Source organism: Myripristis murdjan, chromosome 20 (genome assembly GCF_902150065.1).
Source record: "Myripristis murdjan chromosome 20, fMyrMur1.1, whole genome shotgun sequence".
Lineage (NCBI taxonomy): Eukaryota > Metazoa > Chordata > Actinopteri > Holocentriformes > Holocentridae > Myripristis > Myripristis murdjan.
Genome location: NC_043999.1, coordinates 5786927 through 5808445, shown reverse-complemented (window position 1 = coordinate 5808445; position 21519 = coordinate 5786927). Strand labels below are relative to the sequence as shown.

General features: G+C 43.6%; 1 protein-coding gene across 1 annotated transcript in view; it reads right to left on the bottom strand.

Annotated features, from left to right (window-relative positions):
* Positions 1 to 20520, bottom strand: part of sh3kbp1 (SH3-domain kinase binding protein 1) — a 44572-nt gene extending 24052 nt beyond the window's left edge. Inside the window, 6 exon segments of the mRNA XM_030079369.1 lie at positions 666 to 745; positions 1409 to 1553; positions 4102 to 4208; positions 5860 to 5974; positions 14177 to 14334; positions 20222 to 20520. Of these exon segments, the coding sequence (XP_029935229.1) occupies positions 666 to 745; positions 1409 to 1553; positions 4102 to 4208; positions 5860 to 5974; positions 14177 to 14334; positions 20222 to 20225 (609 nt within the window). The 5' untranslated portion in view covers positions 20226 to 20520.
* Between the last annotated feature and the right edge of the window lie 999 nt (positions 20521 to 21519).

Here is a 21519-nt window from a genome sequence, read left to right as displayed (position 1 = left end):
GTCTGAAATCTCAACAGCCATGACGGTAACTGGCGCTGTGATGTGGTCATTTGCACGTTTGAACATGCAAATGATTCGATTTTGCATCTAATTCCGAGCGGCACGGCTCGCCCTAGGTTCACCTCGTCTTGTTTTACCGCGCCGAGGCTTAGAGCCGGGTCCGTCCGAGGATGGCTTAGCCCTCCTTCACATGTGTCATCTTTACACAGACTTCTTTTATCAAGGCAGGCTTGGCTTTTCCCCCTGTCTGTGTAAACACCTCTCTGTGTACAGACGGCTCAAGGTGACGGCTTCAGTGTCCTCCACTTTGCAAATTCTTCAAGTTCAATGGAAACAGAAACAGAGAGCTCAACCACCTAACCACCGACTTTAGATCCTGTGCCGTGGAAAAAGTGGATATGTAGTGCAGCATCGAGGCTGCCAGTTTTCTCGGTGATGGTCTTGTTTGCTTACTTTAATCACATTAGAGTTTCAAGATTAATTTAGCAATGATTTATTGATGTTATAATGCTACAACAATCACCTGATATTGCATTTTTAACCATTTTAAGACTGTTGGCTACCAAATACTAAGACAGCATGGAATTTTCTTCAAGTTTGAGCAACAATAAATTAGATAGATAGATAGATAGATAGATAGACAGATAGATAGATAGATTGTTTACCCTCTTAGGCTGGATTTCTCCAGACCCCGTATCAGACCGACTGTCCCCACCATCGCTTTCACTACCTGGACTGTCCTTACCTACACACACACACACACACACACATACACACACACACACACACACACACACACACACACACACATTAATATATAAAGGAAACATGCTTCCCCTTTTTGCAGCTTTCAAATAGCAGACACTTCTCAAAACAAAGATTCAGCAGAATCACAAAAAAAGTCCCACAGACACTGTTGGACATGCATGTACTTACACCTGATATATCAGTTGACTAAAACTGAAATATGAGCATCGCTTCTGACAAAAAAAAAAATGCAACTGTTCACAGCTTCAGTTACACTCATTTCAACACTGCTTTTATCATCTGTCCATTTCAGGAAGCATCGAGTGACAGATTTCAGATTTTCAGATGAACCAATTTTTTTATTTCCTAAAACAGATATGGAAGTTGATGAAGGTTCACGCTGGGATTGTGATTCACTTACAAATTCCACATAAATGTGCATGCAAGCAACACAAGGAAGTGGAGAAGGAGAGCAGAAAAAAATAATAAAGACTTCCGTAAATACAACCATTATCATGCCATGTGTCGATACACGATTTTTCGTGAATTGTCACAGGATAACTTCTACAAAATGTATATTCATTTATATCAAAATGTCAGGGATTATCATTTAAAAATCAGATCTCAGTGCCGTCCCTAAATATGATTGGCTGAGACTCACTGGTGCGTCTGCTGCGGAGGTCCTCCTGCGAGGTGGGCGTGTCCAGCGACGGCATGTCCGGCTCCGGCACGATCTCTTTGGTGAAGTTGGAGGGAAACATCCCCGTCTTCCCATTTAGAACCCCCTCCCACCAGCCTTCCTCCACCTGAACACACACACACAGAAAACACACACCTATTAAATCCATCTCCAACCGAAGTTCCAGTTTGCAAAAATATCTCTAAAACATCTCTAAACTAAGGGAAAAGATCCACAAATGTGATCATTTTGTCAGCCGAGGCCTTACAGCTTAAACAGTCCAGCCAAAATACAAAAAAAAAAAAAAAATCTTACACCTGAGACTGAGTTTGAACATCGGCAAACTATATCTATCCGTCGTGAGTTTGTTGTCACTGGGTGCAGACGGATACAGTTTTCCAGTGTTCTATTTCCCAATGAAACTCTTCACCTTCAAGGGCTTTGAATTATGCCGGGCGTCTGTGCCATTATGTTTGGAAACTTCTGTTGCTGTCAAGTTTTTCCACATTTAACATGTTGAGCTCCACAGGAGAATACACAGCCAGTCCCACTGTATTTGGGTGAAGGGAGACAGAAACTATCTGGATGGACAGACTGCAGGAGGCAATGAATTCTGCTTTATTTGACAGTCACAAGAGAGAGAGAGAGAGAGAGAAAGGGTGGACGCCATGCAGCAAATGGCCAGAGGTCGGATTCGGACCCTGGACGCTGCCTGCAGGACTCAGCCTTAACAGGTGATAGCTGAGTTACGGGAGCGCCCCCTGCAGGAGTAGTCAAGTAATTGTCGGCCAAAATTGGGGTCAACCTAGGACAAATTGCAAGAGAAGCAAACTCAACTGATTTTATATCCTCAGTTTGTCCTGAGTGAGGGAAAAAAGTCCCAAGGAATCCCATTGGTGGAAAGTTTTGAAAATCACCCATATATTTATTCCAATTAGCACATGGAATGGAATGGAATTATTCCAATTCCATTTATTCCAATTAGTACATATCAAATCAGATAATGTGTGATATGCATGTGTAAACAGAATAATTCAAAGAACTTGTAATTGACTTTTTTTCTTGTCTTTGTGTGTGTAATCAACTTGTGAATTTTTATAGTGATATCTGAAAGTAAAATGTTGAACCCCTTTCCCCTGTGTGTTAAAAACAGTGTTTTTTGGTATTATATGGTCATATAGAGGAGATTTTCAAAATTTTCCACCAATGGGATTCCTTGGGACTTTTTTTTCCCTCACTCAGGACAAACTGAGGATACAAAATCAGTTGAGTTTGCTTCTCTTGAAATTTGTCCTAGGTTGACCCCAATTTTGGCCTAAAATTACTGGACTATTTCACTCTGGCCATTGTCAACCTGAACTCTATTTCCCGTCTATTTCTGTCATCCTGATTGACTCTGACCAAATTATAATCAACTCCTTCACTGTAGAGCTTCTTACATCTTGGCTGCTTGACTGTCACTCATCAATGCCTGCTCGCGGTAAAGAATCAGTGACAGCTCAAACAAATCGACCCCAGAGGCACCGAAAGCAGGTCCTGAACTGAATATTGACATTCTCTGTCCTGAGATGCAAAACAGGCTTTTTTCCCCCCACTCGTCCACTGTTTAGCTGGCACTTCTTCAAACAGCAGAACAATTAAACAGGCAACCACTGCCGGCCTGCGAAGAATAAAATAGGAAGTGCTGAGGAGAAATCATTTTTTACCGACTAGTCTCGCTACAGAGAGAAAGAAAAATCAATACGTTGAAAGAAAAGACATAAAATGGATGCTCTTAGGGTTGATTTTCCCATTATCCCACCGGACTTCATCAGAAATTAGCAGTGTGATGGTAAAAGATGGAGGCGGTGTACGGATTCATTCACTGCACTGATGCATTGATTATAAATCCTGCCTGAATATGAATATGAAATGCCTCGAGTCAAATAGTTTGTGAATCTTTTTTTTTTTTTTTTGGGAGCACTTTGACTTATAAAATTTCTTCAATCTTAAATGTATTTATTGCTTGTCCCCCTACTATTTTTTTTACTGAATGATTTCTCCACCCTATCCCCATCTACTTTTATTTTTAATTTTTTCCCCTTTATTTTAATTTATTATTACGTGCTTGTGTCTAATCCTGTTACCCTGTTACCTATTTGGGACCTTAGGGGTGGTGGGAGGGATCTCTAAGGGTGTGTGTTTGTCATTGTGATTGTCTTAATATTTGTATGGTTGTTTGTTGTGCATTTCTTGTGTTATAATTTACAAAATAAATAAAAAAAATTGATCAAAAAGAAAAAAAAAAAGACCTGACATTGTGGTGATCTGTCAGAATACTGTTAATCGCAACTTTTTTTGTTAATTTTTTCTGATTGTTTGTTTTCTTAATATGTAATGTTTAAGTAATTTCAGAAGAAAAAGAATAGTCTTACATCACTGCATATTTATTTCATGGTTATAAAATTATAGTTACAAGTACTGAATTGAAACGTTGACCTCAATCGTGGTTTATAAACCAAATGCATCGCCAAGGAGTGATTCCTGAGTTGAGTGAAATCTCGGTGAAGTGGTGAAGCAAAGATTCATGCACCACTAGAAAATAGTCCATGTCACCAAAAATGGACGGACTTCTCCTTTAAGTCACTCAGTAAACATTAAAAAAACGAGTGGAAGGAGAGTTTCAGGTTTCTTACCTCCGCTATAATCTCGATGATGTCGCCTATTTTCAGCTCCAGCTCATCCTCGTTCTGAGGCAGGTAGCTGAACGCCGCTTTACACCTCCGCTTACGGATTTGCTCCCCTGCAGCACACACACACACACACACACACACACACAAACACACACACACACAGAAAAAAAGTGCATACAGAAGCAATAAATACCTACTTGACTCACATCCTTTGCATTTAGCTGATGGCCTTACCCACAATCCTCGGCTTACAATGACCGAGCAGGTCAAGGGTCACCAGCTTACTCAAAGTCACATGACATTTGAAACGCAGGGCAGTGTCGCCACCCTGCACCGGCACCAAAAGCTTCCCACCGGCTTTACATTTGTTTACCCCACACTCATTAGCCCACTCATCATTCATGACTCACTGCAAAGCGGCTGTATGCTATGGGAAGTCATGTGCCTGCACTTCCTCTTGTGTCCACCAGGTGTCTCTCCTCCTCCTCCTCCTCCACTCCACTTTTGAGGTATCATATCACACATGTATGTGCATGTGTGTGTGTGTGTGTGTATAGAGAGTGTGTGTGAGCATGTTAGCCCAAATAAAACAGAGGGCCACTTGACCCAAATCCTCGCTCACACTAATAGGATCTGTGTTGGAGCTGGATGACTTAAACCTGCCTATGGACAACAACTTTGTGTGTGTGTGTGTGTGTGTGTGTGTGTGTGTGTGTCTATGTTGTGTGTGACAGGAGAAGTACACAAATCTTTAAATTAAGCATAAATACACAAAAATATGTTTATGGAATATTAAATAAACATCCTGCATTAAAATACTTAAGTAAAGGTGCCTTAAAATGTCACTTAGCACAGTACACTGCAAAAACGCAAAATCTTACCAAGATTATTTGTCTTATTTCAAGTCAAAAATGTCTTATTTCTAGTCAAAATATCTCATTAAAATTGTTTTTAGACAATTTTCACTTGTTTCAAGTAAAAAACCACTTGAAACAAGTGAAAATTTGCTTGTTTCATTGGCAAAATTTGCCAGTGGAAAAAGTGAAAATTCACTTGAAATAAGTGAAAATTAAGAAAACAAGAAACAAGCAAACAACAAGCAAATTTTCACTTGTTTCAAGCAAATTTACACTTGAAACAAGAGACAGTTGTCTAAAAACAAGTTACTTCTGAGGTGATCACGTCTTATTTTAAGTGTAATGAGATATTTTGACTAGAAATAAGACATTTTTGATTTGAAATAAGACAAATAATCTTGGTAAGATTTTGAGTTTTTGCAGTGTACTTGAGTTAATGCACTTAGTTACTTTCCACTGCTGTATACGGCTAATGGCACTGAATTCCTGATTTAATTTGATTCCGATTCACAAGCTGTCGATGTGATTCGATGCTTTGATTCCATGTGATTCCGTGTCAGTTCAGCGATAACAACTTTGCAGCTAACATGCAGCTTTGCTTTCTTTCAGCATTTCTTTACGATCATTTTGGTTTTTAAACCCAAACTGCATGAAGACATTGGCTCTCGGGGCTGAGGCTCCGGCATCTGCAGGACAGGAGGCGCTCTGCAGACATGTGGCAAAGATCTGCGCACAGCCAAAGGCAAAAGATTAAGACACAGATTAAAAGATCGATCTCCGGATTTTAAGAATTGTTATCGAGCCATTCAAATTAAGATCGGAAAATAGATATTTTTACGCGGCCCTGCTGTTGTGTGTGTGTGTGTGTGTGTGTGTGTGTGTGTGTGTGTGAGTGTGTGAGTACCTTTCCTGCTTGGTCGTACGCTGGGGTCAGACACTGGACTCGCTCTGCCATTGGACAGGTCCGATTTGATCGTGCTTGCTTGTCCTCCATCCCTCTTCCCTTCCTTTTTTATCTCCTGCAGATGGAGGTGAGGAGGGGAGGACACAGGAGAGAGAGGGAGAGAAAGAGAGAGAGAGAGAGAAAGAGGGAAGAAAGGGAGGGACAGATGAAAGATGGTGGGAGTGAGACCAGACAGAGATCGACAGAAGGAGTAAGTGAGAGTGTTTTAGCTGCAGTGTTATGTAAAGGTTTTTTACGTGGAGGGGAAAAAAAAAAATGCACTTGTCTTCTTCGCTTAAATCACAGAACGAGGCTGTGAACGAGAGGAGCGTCCCATCTTCGCTCACTGAGATGAGATTCACCGTTTTTCTCCCTGTGGGAATCTGCTGTCAGGTCAACGCCGGCAGAAAAGGACGAATCCAAAAAACTTGAAAGTGAAATACAAACTGTCTTCTTAACGGCAGCAAACTAACACTCCGTCCACAGAAAAGCAGGACTCATTAATCAGCGTTTGATCTTTTGCCTCTCCCGTCCCCTTGGTACTCACTGATACGCCAAAAGGATATCAGTGAAGGATATCAAAGCATTTCTGGGCACGAAAGCCCTTATTTTTACAACCTCTTGCTACCATTTATGGCCGACAAGATAGGAAGTTGTTAAATTTAAATCTACCAGTTAAGAAAAAACAGCGGCAACCTACGTGTGCGTAATGGTTGACAGCACAAAACAACAAATTATGGTCAATTTTAGACAGCAGGCAACATACACTCTTGGTGGATAAAATTACAACACAGATTTAAGGCTTTATATTTTCAGCCTGGAAGGGGTTTCTGTCTGCAGCTCATCTCCCATACCTCTGGGCCTATCAGCCTAATGTTTTTTTTGTGCACAGTTGATTTTATGATCAAGAACACCTTGCGGTTGCAGTGATTCAAAACCTTTGAAAAACCTGTTTTATACCCTAATTCAGTGCAAACTGCTCGGCTGGTTTCCAAACACCAGAGAAGGGGAGATATGCAGGCAGTGCGTCTGTATTTTCCCTTCTCCCGGTGGACGAAAAAGGCGAGGTTTGTCGCCTAAATCTGAGTACGAGCGAGGCGGAGATACACCTGGTGGAGAGCTGCAACTCTCTGCTAGCTGCAGTGTTGAATGACCAACATCAGGTGATTTTTTTTTTTTTGTAATACAACTCACATGTTTTGTAAAAGAGTAAAGAGCGGATTACATCGATGCACATTAGGTTTATCCAAGTGTGTGCTGTAACAGCCACGCAATTCCTGCAGATGCTGCAGTTGGCCCTGTCACAAGTAAGTCAGCACGTTTACATGCACACCTTATTCCTGTTTTATTCGGAATATCCGCAATATTCCGGTTGTGCACGTGTCATGTAAACACGCACCGAACCCGATTAAGGTCATATTCCGGTTGGAGAGAATTCCCAATCAGACTCCTAGCATGTGCCTGTTCCAACTGGAATACTGTGCCATGTAAACACCTTAATCTGAAAATGGCCCGAACCGGAATATTCAGTTACGCCTGCGCATGCTCGATTCGCAAGGAATCCTGGGGCGTCTTTGTTGCTATGGTTACCTGCAAGCGGGGAGAACGACCTGGCGAACAGCAGCAAGAGCCAGGAGGCTAATGAAAGACTTAAATATCATGGAGTATATCGATGGGAGAAAAAAACAGAAATAGCGACAGAAGAAGAAAACGACTTCTTCGTCTGTATTTCCGACACGTACCACCATCCCACATTTATTTATATCGCACATTTAAATACAAACGGAGTTGTGCCAAAGTGCTTTACAATAGACAATAAACATAAATCATTCAACACCATATATACAACATACCCAGTGCCACATAAAAACATCAAATGCTCAAGCTGTAGATGTTGTTGTTATTTGAAATTTGCTGTATTTTATATGTGTGCTGCTGCCCCCTGCAGGCTGAAAGTCGCATTACGTAAGAGAGTGGAATACGCTGAAACACGGGAACATGCCAAGTAACATGTAAACGGAATATTCCAGTTGCCACGGCGCAGTTACCTTAACCGGAATATTGACCTGAACTGGAATATGGTGTGCATGTAAACATAGTCCCATGACCCAAAGCCCTATCACCTGACTGATCGACCCCCCCCCCCAACTCAGTGACCTGAGTGACCCTGACCGTTTACCTACAGACAAGAACTGAAAAGGGTGTGCAAATACACACACACACACACACACACACACACACACACAGTCTGCCCCTCCCTTCTGAAGTCGTTCCCGCCGTCTCTAACTCACTAGTTGTGACTGTCCCCATGACTTTCTCTTGCATAAAGAATCACAAGACAGGACAGAGCCGGGCAGACCTGAGAGAGACAGGCAGAGGAATACACAGACTGACAGGAAAATCGACTAACAGCCGGACAGGCAGACACACACACACACACACACCTACGCGCACACAAACAGAAACAAAGAAAGGCCAGACACGACTGTTCACATCTCTTCGCCACATTCGGCATGACACTGTTTCATAAGTCTGCCTGCGGCTCGCGCGGCGCTCTGAAGCAGACAGGCCCCGGGACACTGACTCACGCAACGTAAGCCTGAACACACTGTCAGTGTGTGTGTGTGTGTGTGTGTGTGTGTGTGTGTGTGTGCAGAGGTGGCGCCGCACAGTGCACGATGCAGCACGGAGGCCTCGGCCAAGTCTTAAAACTATAAACACGACGAGACCAGAGGTTTCCTTTAAATGATCGCTGACGCCGATCGGGAGAACTGAACAGGTGTGGAGCCGGGCGTAAAGGTGCATCCCGCAAGATTTTGTGTGAAAATACACTCTGCTCACGGATTTGGCCCCAAAAATGAGAAGAGAGTCCCGCGCCTTAATTAAAACGCCATAAGTGAAATTCCGTTGATAATTTACGATTTTCCGCCAACAGGAAGTGATCAACGGGAATTTGTGCTGCATTCAGATGGATTTAGCATGGATGACAGACTGGAAAACAGATGTAGTTACAGTGAATGAGTGTAGGACAGTAAAATCAGACAAGACCGCTACATTTGTTAGATGGCCCTGCGGTCAAAAGTTAACATATTCTGTCGTTTTCCGCCAACCACATTGTTTAGAGAACATGGTGGGCTTGAAATTACTGGAATTGTTTTGGGCCAAAATCAGATAATTGCTAAAATTAGCTAAGAGGTTAAAACCAGAACTTGAATGGAGAAGTTTCAAGTTCTCCATTCAGGTTCAGTGTCAAACCTCCTCAACTCTGCCAGCCCCATCTGTGGTCACGGTTACGAGTGCAAGCTGTGCAACTGAACTTTGTTCAAACCCACAGAACTTTATTTCAACATCTCGAGGAGGGCCCGAGGTTCCCACATATTTGATATTAGACACGTCCTGCTGAGTTACAGGAACGTGCATACAAAACAAGACCGAGTGCGTCTATCTGATGCGATGCTGCAGCCGCAAAACATGGCGTCTTGGCTTTGAATGGTTGACTCAACACAAGTGGAACAAGCAGCTTCCGTGAAACGTTGCAGCCAGAATTAGAGATAAGCCGAGTCATCGGTCATGCTGCTGTTAGGTGCAGTAAAACTGTATTAAATGTTTATTAACTGGTAATTAATTTTAAAGGTTTTTTTTTATACAGTTTACCTTATTTCCGTTTTTATGTAAGATAAGTGGACTGCAGACCACGTGCAGACGATGTAGACAATTACATTAGTGTTAAATGCTCATTTGAGTTCAGCAAATTTGTGTCTCAGCTGTTATTATTTGAAATTTGCTGCATTTTATCTGATGAAAAAAAAAAAAAAAAAAAAAAAAGATAACTGCATCGGCCACAGAAAAACCCATATCAGACGACCGTAACCAAAACACACAGGATATGTATCTGCCAAAGCCGAACAATATGGAATAGATTTGAGGCTACTTAAGGGTAAATTTAAGATGATTACATACAGTATATATAAAAAGACACTAAATTATCTTATACAATATATTGAGCTTTTGCAACCAATATAATATCATCTTAGCAACTCTGTAGCTATTTTTTGCCGTCCTACCGTTGTGCAGCCCGGTTTTGTTTGTTTTTTTCCATGACGTATTGTCTCCTGCTAATGATGATAATGGCTGCCTGATTCCAACTGAACTCAGCATTAAGACAAAATGTAGCCTCGACTGTCTCCCAAACAGCAGCAAGTCAGAGCTCCGACCATTAGAAAGCTGGACTCACCGTCAGATCTTCTGCCTCTTTCATCCCTTTGGTGTCTTTTCTCTTAGAAAATAATTGCAGACCTGCCTGTTGCAGCCATGAGCCTGCTGTGCTGTGCTTGATTGATGTTGCCCAGCAAGATTTCTGAGTGTTGGAAGTTGAATTGTTTTCATGAAAGTTACCTCTTGCTGCCTTTCGGAGCCACTGACGTGCAAAGCCTCCTCGTGCAGCTTTAATGAAGAAAACAGGAAAACACCGATTCTGCAGTCAGAGATTGCAGACGAGCAAAGGTGTTGTGTACAAACTGCACGCCTCCGAGCGTGCAACTGCAGACAGACGCACACACACACATTCATTCAGAAATGCACAGGCACAGACATAGACGCCCACACCCACAGACAAACATCTGAACTCAGACGGTGCAGAGTACAGGCCTACCTACGCAAAAACCAAAGCAGCCATTTTTCAGCCTACAGCTTCCCGTCCTTACAGGCTGTGAAGTGGAGGCAGTGTTTACAGGCCTGAAGCTTGACGCTTCATGAAAAAGCAAACAGAACATAAATCAATAAGAGATGAATCCAAAATGCATCTGTGACCCATTAGGCCGGCAAATTTAAATAATTAAAACAGGCCTGTTTAGAACCTGAGACCGAGCGCTGTGCGGCTTTGCAACAGAAATCAAGTAACAAAACAAACTGTATGTGGAGCCTTTGTGGCTGTTTGGACCAAATTCAGTATCGCTGCAATTCCTCCTCTGGGGAAATGGAGGTAATTCAGAGTTAAAGGAAACTCAGCTGAAACGAGGGGAAGAAGATGTGATTCATTATATCGGCACAGGAAACACCTGCATAATGTACACAGTGCTGTGGTGTATCTGCATGTGTGTGTGTGTGTGTGTGTGTGTGCAGGCGACGTAGTTTACACACCGGGCCCCCTCCTCCCACCTTTAACTCCAAACATTCGTTTCTGTATCCCATATCGCCAGACCTGTGACCCTTTCCCCTGCTCCCCGCTGCAGATAACGCAAAACAATGCCAGCTAACTTCCATGTTGTCGGATATATTAGTCACCGTGGCATTGAGAGGCAATCTGCAACAAACAGAGATGGAGAGGAGAGGGACAAGGAAACAAAGAGGGAGCATATGCTTGTCAGAGACGCTGTGAAACAGACCGGCGCTGCTGTTCCGGGGAAACAATGGGATGACAGTGATGCAAAATTTCGTTTCCATTCTTTTCATGAACTCCCGTTCTTCGTTCACAACTCAATCTGCCCATGAATCATCTGTGTGTGAATATGCATGCAGCCAAACTGTTAATAGAGCAATGTTATGGCTTTATAGTAAATGTGTGGGTTTCACATCCACATGAAGTTAAAGTTAATGCAAGGAATGACTTAAAATCATGGGCGTGCCGCTGCAGTTTTAACCCTCCTATTATGTTTGAGGTCAGTTTGACCCCAGCCAATGTTTAACGTCTCTAAATAAATGATTAACATTTTTTTTTTTTGCTTCATATTTAATGACTTTTCCTAATGTAATGGGTTCTACCGGGTAAAAATGAAATTGACATGATGATATGTTTTCAATGTCCTGTACACACTTTGTAACACATCGGTTATAAATAACAAAAATCGTTACTTAGAAATAATATAAAGCCATTACAACACCAAAAATTAATATTTCTTTCCAATTTTAGGTCAGTCAGTGAGATTTTATGGTGATTTGAATATTTTTCCATTGTCGCGTAACAGGAATACTGGATGTATAAGTGGGGGTGTGGGGTGTTATGTTTTATTTAAAGGGCTATTTAGGTCGTCAACAAAGAAACATGAAGTATCTGACACATAAACTTTGGTAACAATTTTAATTATAATAATTTTGTGAAAGTTTAAACTGCACAACATAAATGATGTTCAAAAATGAGGGTCAAATAAAATGACTGGATCTCTTTCATAGCCTTCCTCATCAGCTGCAATGTAGTAAACAAAGTTGTTGATTGAACAAAATGCCTCTGCCGACGCCATGAACGTGTACAGCTGTTGCCTTGGCAACGTGAGCCCGGAAATACCCTGATAACCCCTGAACCAAAGGCCCATGCCAGTTTCATGGGCCAAATGGCAATTTGAGATATTTTGTGAGTGTAAAAATGTCATATCTCTGGAACAAGTTGCTAGGAGGTTTGGGTCCAGAGATATCTGCCAGTAAGCCCCCCTATTCACAGTGAATCAGGGATGGCGTGGTGCTGGTGTGTGTGTGTGCCTGTGTGTGTGTGTGTGTGTGTGGGCAGGTGTCATTGGCAATTAACGGCCAAACCGCGGCGCGTTGCTTTCTCACCACGGAAATGAGAAATCCTTGCCGTCACATCCCATCCATTCAATTTCCACAGTCCGTACACAACAGAGGCTGCACAGAGGCGAATTGGTACAAATACCAAAACAAACTGTAACTCTTCACACACACACACACACAGAGAGAGAGGCATGTCACCACTCCCTGTCACCTTTCAGCTAGTCTGTCCACCTCCCCCACCCTCCTCCCACACACACACACACACACATATATCACACTCATCTGCACTGCATGGCTTAACGTCAGTGATTCCCATTACTGCAGTCTTGTGACAGCCAGTCTGGCATTACTGCATTACTCACAATCTGTCTCTCTCTCTCTCTTTCTCTCTCTCTCTCTCTCTCTGTCACACACACACACACACACACACACACATATTCGAGCAAATACCCTCGGTGTGCCATCACAGGCCCATTGTCCGGCTCCCTGACAGTGAATGAGAGTCGTGACGTTCAGTCAGCAGAAATAAAGCCCGGCTGCGCGGCCACCAGCTGACAATAGACCGACTTCTTTAGGGCTGTTGAAATGCGAGTGCAATTCTCTGTGTCACTTTTCTACTTCCCCTCCTGGTACAGTAAAGGAAGTGGACGCTTCCTCTTTTGTCACTATAAATGTACACACTGACACACACCAACACGACACACACACACACACACACTCCCTAACCCACACTCTGCACAACAGTCTTAATATAATCCAATAGTTGCTGAACTCTCACTCTTGACACACCTCACCTTAAACCCTGCTCTAGTTGCTGCTAATCGTCAGTCCTCATCAAACTTTAAACTAATCTTAAACCCTTGATTTACCCTTAAATTTCCCCTCAAGTGCCCTCAATTTTTTTTTTTTTTTTTTCCGTATGACAATGTCAGACATAATTCTGTGTCTGCTGGTTGCAACACTTGACTGAAGCCGCACCGCCCATAACGAGATGCCACTGTTTTATGGCTGCAGCGTTACATCAAACAGAAAACATCATTTTAATCACATTTCCGTGTAATTCAGCGGAGCATGTTTGGTATCTCTGGAAACCCCGGGATCTCCTCTGCAATTTCAAATAAAGTCCTGTGGGTTTGAATAAAAGCCTGGCATGCATTTGTAAATGAGAAACCCAGCAATGTGACCGGCAGGGTGGAAGACTCTGAGTAAGGACCAAAACCTAAGCTAATTTTAACGCAAATCCTAATCCCAAACATAAAAAAAAACTAAAAAGAAAGGAGATAATAATGCACAGAAACAGGACTAATTACTTGCAATCACTAGGGCTATAAGGCACGAGCACTTCAAAGCAAGAATTGAACACAACAATAGTCCCTAATGTCCCTAATGGGCCCTAATGTCCTAATTAATGTACTCGAACCCACTGGGTTGTTTTCCACTGTCTAATCCTAAACCGGCCACTTGTGAACTGAGAATCTGTCGAATGTCCTCACTTTACCAAACATGTCCTCGCCCTGAATGTCAGCACCCAAACTGATTTCCGCAAGATGCACAAGAACACACACACACACACACGAACGCACGCACACACAGAGCTGTGCCACAGTGACAAACCAACCACAGCTTGCTTACTCTGCTGCTATTTATGGAGGGCCGCTGGTGGATTTATGCAGTGTGTAAGAGGCTGAGAATGAGAGAAAAGAGAGAGAGAGAGAGAGAGAGAGAGAGCGGGGCAGAGGGAGAGAGAGAGAGAGAAAAAGAGATTTTGATTACTCACCCTGACAAAGTTATCCGGGAACAGCCCCCTGCGTCCGCCCAGCTCGCCCTCCCACCACCCTCCATCGTCCCGGCGTATGTTTGTGATGACGTCGCCCACCGTCAGGCTCAACTCATCGTCCTGCTGAGCCTCATAGTCGAACTCCACCACGGCCTCCACTGGCCAGGGAGGGAGAGAGAGAGAGAGAGAGAGAGAGAGAGAGGGAGAGAGAGAGAGAGATAAGTTCAAACACTGCAGAGAGACTGTTTCACGTTCACGGTTCATTTTAATTCTGACGATTCTGGCGTTGTCTTACCATTTCAAGGCTGGAATCAAAAAGACCGAGACGTGGCACGGACGTAAGAAAACACACAAATAGCACCGAAACAGTTAGTCGATGAATTGATTGATCGGGCGGACAGAAAATTAACGATTTTTCTGTTCAAGTCCTGTGAAAAGATACCGAGCATTTTCTGGCTCCAGCTTCACAGATGGCGATGTTTGCTCACTTCTCTCTATTTCAAACTGTTACAGAATTCATCGTTTGCAGGGTTTGGGGCGGCTGGTAACGTTTAGTAAGCCATTTTAGACATCTAAAAGACAAAAGTGTTCATTTATTAATTAAAAAAAGAAAAGAAAAAAGAAACATAAAGGATAAAGAAACATAAGCTGCAGCCCTACACACAAACAGACATGCACAGCGAATGCGATTTTGTCATTTCCTCATAGATCTGGAAATTTTGTCAAAAGACGGAAAGAGAGGAGACACTATCTGCATGTGTAAAAAAAAAATGCACACAAGTGAGCACGTACATACACTGTCTCTCACCCACCCCACCCCCCTCACACACACACACACACACACACACACACACGAGTCTGTGACAGCTCATGGAGTTGCAAGTACTTGTAAAAATGTACTGGATGTGTCATATCACATAGCTCTCTTAACCCTAGCCCTTTTGCACACACAGACACACTCACTCTCACACTCACACACACACACACACACACACACAGACACATGCCCAGTACTGATGTGTGGGCGGCTGGGATGTGGGGTGGAGGGCGGCGTTGCCATGGAAACAACCGAATGAAGGGGTCGCTATGACTCAGACGCACTGGCCCCTCTCCCCAAATGATACACACACACACACACACATGCATGCATATACATACACTTATACATAAACATGCACACAGATGCACAAGGGAGCACACACACACACCTACACACAGATGCACAGACGTGGACGGTATCTGCAGCGAGAAACAAGTCACCGAGTGGAATCCAGCGCCTCAATGGTGGCATTCTCTCTCGTGGTGAAAGACTACAAAGTGTGTGAGAAGTGGAAGGTCAGAGCCTCGCTGAGAGTTTACGTTATGGGGAAACGGGGAGAGAGTCCAACTTCCGCGAGTCATCAATAACGAGCGGACAAGGGGACAACTGTGGTCCAAGTTGACTCGGTCTCCAGACAAGGGGGAGGACGGCTCTCTGGCCTCAGATAGCTGCAGAGATAGCTCAAGACTAGACAGTGACGTGGCACAAATTCCATTAGTCCTGTTTTTTTTTTTTTCTCACTTCTGTTGTTTGGCTCCGTTTTGACTATAGGAGAGCAGCATAAAAACTCCTGTAAAAGAGGGGAAGTGAAGCACCGGCCCGCAGAGATTCTTCAGTAATGACAAATATGTATAAACTCAAACCCCTGCCACCCATATCTCTGTCAGGACTAAAGTGGCTGAGGCTGTGTGAAAATACGCAACATGAACGCGAAAAGGAGGAAGTTAAAAGTAGCATGACATTAAAATAATGAAAAGGAAAACGGTCATTTCAGTTCTCTGTAAGCAGTGAGAATGGATTCGGGGGGGGGTTGAGCTGCACACCAGCTGCAATTTCACAAAGCAAAGAGTTCACCAGGGATCGGCAATTCATGCGTTTTTGGAGCTGATTCTGATTCTGATTCTGATTCCTTGTGGTGGAACCGATACACACAACTCTGAATTTATTTCAGAGTTGTGTCTTTGGCACAAGATGGCGGCGCGCAGTGGTGCAGCGGCTTCTCGAGCTCTGAATCCCAGTACCGGGCGTCTGAATCCCAGTACCGGGCGTCGGTTCACTTGGTCCACTTATATATGCTGCTTATACTCTATTCATACACACTTTATATTATATATATACTGTTTACATTTATATAGGCTGTTTATATTTACTTACATATACTGTTTATAGTTTATACATACTGTTTATATTTATACATATTGTTTATAATTTATATATACTGTTTATACTTACATACTTTATATTTACATTTCTTTTTTTTTTTTTTTTTAACCTTGCGTTATTTATTTATTTAGGCTGATACTGGGACCTGAGTTCTAATTTCGTACCACTAACGTGTACATGTGAGCTGGTATGACAATAAAATTCCTTAAATCCTTGAATCCTTGAATTCCGCTTTCCGGGATGAAATCAGCTGCAGTCAAATCCATTTATTTTCCTAATCGTTTCTCAGACTTGACGTGACGGAATCAAGAATCAATTCTCCTTTCGGAAAGGACTCCCCGTCCCTTCAGATCCCCTCTATTCATCGTCAAGAGGGAGTGAGTGCGTGGGATTAGAGCGTAATGGGGGATAGGTGGTGATGCGAGCCGGCGCCAAGGCGTGACAAGAAAAGTTGACTAATTGAAATACAGACTTAATCACATTTGGACAAATATCAGAGCGGATCTGTGTTCCCAAGGTCCTGTATTAATGTGTTCATTTTTTTTTTTTTTTTCACAGCTCCATATCTTCCCACAATCCTGTTCCCCTGGCAAAATAAGAACAACACTGGCAGTATCTCTGGTACATTAATAAAAATGCAAAATCCAACAGTACACACTCATTAAATAATATCTGAAATGGCGATTATTGACAGACAATTGTAACTAACTTGTATTTGCACTGTTGAGAAACACCATTCAGATACTGAACACCATCAGATTGTCCATTTTTTTTGCCGATACAGCCAACCAGCATGTATGGACATTACGCTGCTACTACGCTCCAATAGAGCTTTTCCACAGCAGCCATTTTGACATGAAATAGCAGGGTAAACAAAGGTGGTACTTTTTGTAAACAAAGGTGGTACTTTATGACATTAATTAAGGTTCATTTCCATTTAGGTGTAACAGAGCTAGGGGCCCTGGTGTTGTGCACGCTGCTTCGGTGGGACTGTGGGAACTGAACTTTAACTAATGTAATTCACACCATCTGTGTTTACCCTGCTATTTCATGTCAAAAATGCTACTCTGAAGAAAGGCCTATTTCCTCTTTTTTGTTTTTTTGTTTTTTTCTTTGAATGCAAAACAGAAGCCGGCTGTCAGAAGTTCCTGAATTATAGTCTTTACCCCATCTCTGTCAGCTCATGATAACAGAATCGGTGGTGGAAGGTGACAACAGCACTGACCTTTAGCCAACTTTTGCCACTTCAGCCGACTTCAGCTAAACTTTCCACTTGTTTAGCTCGTGTACTAAACAAGTAATGTTGGCAGAACAAGTGATCATTCAAAGAGCTGTGGCTGCTCAGCTATGTCTCAAGTGTAAAGCGTGATTTTGATATTTCGAGCAATTAAATTATGCGTAATGAGGTAGTCTATATAAAGTTAGAAAATGCAAAATAGGAACACATAACAGCCACAGAAATGTGCACAAGTGACTTTTGATAGAGTGAAGCAGTGCAAAGCAAAGGAATTACAGCAATTCAGTTTGACTTTGTGTGTGTGCGTGCCTGTGTGTGTGTGTGTGTGTGTGTAGCCTACATGCAGGGTTAAAAGATGAAGGATGAGAAACCTTGAGATGAACCAGACAGAGAGAACTTTTCAAAGCCTGCAGACAACATGGCCGGGAAACATGCACGTGCACACACACGCACACGCGCACACACACACACACACACACACACACACACAAGGATTTCAAGATGAATCTGCACTGTCTTCTGTCTGAACAGCTGCAGTGGGTTTAGATAAGGAGAAACCACCACACCACACACGCAATACACACATGATGAACTCTGCAAAGCCCTGTTGACATTTTCCTGGTTTAGACTGGGTCTGTGTTTAGCTGTGTGGGCAGCCCATGTTGTAGCGGTGTTACTGATGATGCCGGGACCAGCTGCGTGTTTCTCCCCATAAAACATTCAATCCTGGACTGCAGCCCGCTGGGAGTCAAGCCCAACCATTTTCCACTGTGGATCAGATCGCAGGATTCACCGAATTCTCCCACGTTAAAGGAGAAGTCCGCCCACAGACTCTCTTACACTCTTAGGTATCGGCTCCCACTTGTGCAATGTATTCCTGCAGTTATTTTATCTTGTTAATTAGGTCTCACAACTTACTTCTTTTTGTGTGTATGCACTTAAACTGCCTTGCCTGCTTCTGCTTCACTAACCGACAACATGCCAACATTTCCAAGAATGACTTTCAGCAAGAGAACAGGTATTGAAACCTGTTGTATTCATGTTGTGGGTTATAAAGGTGCAGACAGCGAAAGTGGTAGTGACAACAAGAACAAGACAGCGAGCTTTTCAAGTCAAGAAAAATCAAGACATGTCTCGGTAGCAGCTCTGCATTCTGGCCTACCGAGGTTGCTGCTCGTAGAGGTTTTTCTAGCTGTCTCTTCTGCAGTGGATTCCCTGTGATTGATTGTTTAATGTCAGTTTAGAGGACAAAAAAAAGGCCTTTGTTCTTTGACTCTGAGGAACTGGAACCAAAATTGGGCATTTACGCTGACATTTTACATAGCTAAAAAAAAAAAAAAAAAAAATGGTTCTGCTATCAAACTGTCTGCTGGGCTATATTTGGCCAGTCACCTACAGGAATAAGAAAAAATACAACACTAAATAACAAAAAAAAAAAAAAAAAATGACCCAGAAATGCAGGTAGGGCTACTTTGTCAGTGCAGTAACTGGGTTATAACAGAGTTTTAGGGTGGATGTTTCCTTTGAGGCCTGACCTCCCCAAGCCAGACTCATATCCTCCTCCAGAAGTCAGGATAGCGGTGGCTGAGGACAAGACCACCCCCCCCCCCCCCCCCCCCCCCCCCCCCCCCCCACTCCCCACCCCCCAATCACCCCCTCCCTCCCTCTCTCTCTTTCTCTGTTTCAATTCAGTCCAAACTTCTCCGCCTGGCATGAATAAACACCACGATGCACAGTCACGTCAACGCAACAGGCGCGGAGCTGAACAAATAATAACAGTAAGTAGTGCAAGTCGCTGTTGCATGACAATAAACATCTGCTCTACTAGAAGGACTGCAGAAGTGCGCGTTTGTGTGCGTGTGCGTGTGTGTGTCTGTGTGTCTGTGTGTTTGTGTGTGTGTGTGTGCGTCCCCTGAGGTGAGCCGTGCATTGTGCGTGATGCGCAATGCCGGGGAAATGATGGCGATGATGAGAGATGCAGATAGAAGAATGCCACAGTCAGGCCTACTTCATCCAACATCGAGAGAGAGAGAGAGAGAGAGAGAGAGAGAGAGAGAGAGAGAGAGAGAGAGAGAGAGAGGAATACTGTACAACACAATGGACACATCAGACAGAGTGAATGTAAACGTGTCAACATCTGTAACTCATCAATGTGACCGGCTGCTCTCTCTCTCTCTCTCTCTCTCTCTCTCTCTCTCTCTCTCTTTCGCTGAAATTGCACCCACGGCCGCGCTGCACGCACGCCGACGCACAGTTTTATAATCACCACGAATAAGGAGTCGGAAGCATGCAAATACATTAATTACTGTAGGCTGGCCTGCACGGGAGCTTACAAACATGCGACGTCAGGCAGGAGCGGTGGGGTGGCGGCGGCAGCGGTGTTGATGTTGGTGAGATGAGGGCAGAAAGACGCACACAGAGAGAGAGAGAGAGAGAGAGAGGGAGAGAGAGAGAGAGAGAACCAGGCGCATCTGGACCGGGCGTTTATTCCAGCCCATCCAGATGCGCATGAATGTACGCGTCTATTTTAGGAGGCATTCTCCAAATTTCAAAAAAAAGAAAAAAAGAAAAAAGAAAAAGAAGGGACAAAAGCGTCACATCTTACCCATTTATAGCCCGTCTCCCGGTGGTGCTCCTGCACACTGGTTCGCAACGGGGAAGGATCCTGTGCTTGTGTCCGAGGGGGTGGGGGGGGTGGTTTGGGTTTGAACCGGACCGAGCCCCAGCCGCCTCCTCCTCGCAGGCTGCTACCAGAGATCCGCTACAGCGCCGAGACGGGAGGAGCGTCAGCTGAAACCATATTCCTTCCTCCTTTTTTTCTCCCGGTGATACGAGAGGAGAGGCAGAGCGCTGAAAAACGGGGGGGAAAGCGCTGATGTACTGTATACTCTCTCTCTCTCTCTCTCTCTCTCTCTCTCTCTCTCTCTCTCTCTCTCTCGCTGCCTTCAAGGGTTCCCCGTAAGCTCCGACTTCCGAGTGCGTAACGGTGCGTTCACTTCACGTCCTCATGCTGCGCCAGCTTGGAGGCCAGTAGTCACTATAGCCAATTTAAAAAATAAAATTCAAAAAATAAACTCCTCAGTGTTCATTAACAAGCCTCCCGTGAGTTACCACACAGCCGTAAGTCGTGTATTGCCCATTAGTCATTACTTTATTTAGTTAGCTATTTAATTTTTATGTGTCTGTATTAATTTATGTCGTTTTATTTCCTGATAATTTAGCCATAGTTATTTTGGGATGTGTGTGAGCTAATGTACTAATGATGATTTTTTTTATTTTTCTGTGCTGTCACTGTGTGTATGGTGGTGTAGTTTGTATACTATATGACAACCAAACTAACATATTTAGCTGTGTACAGGGGTGGACTGGCCATCGGGCACACCGGGCATTTGCCCGGTGGGCCGATGTGCTAACTGGGCCGACAGTCCCCCGACACTTTTTTTTTGTTTTGTTTAATTATTATTGAAATAGCTGACCGTAAGATCAGTAGATCAGCGGCCCGATTGACACTGGGCTGGCCCAATCACATTGCTAAACAACCCCTTTTGCGTAGTTTGGTCCCGCCTGCATAATGATTTCGGCAAATAAAGTCATTGCGAGAGTTTGTTTACTAACCACCGGGCCGGCCCCTGAGACACGCTGCTCTGCGGCCCATTGGTTATTTTTCTTCACTGACACGGGGCTGGCCCAATCAGATCACGAGCCTGTGGCTCGGTGCGCCGGTGTGCAGTGCAACGCGGGTCGAACGTTATCTCATAGGATGGACTGAGATGGAGAGAAAACGCAAAAGTGGCGCAGAGAAACTGCGAGAAAAAAAGCGGCTGTCAGTTTTCAAACCGATCGGACTTTTTCGCTTTTTCGTAATTTATCAACATGAATGAAGAGCAAGCCCAAACAATACCC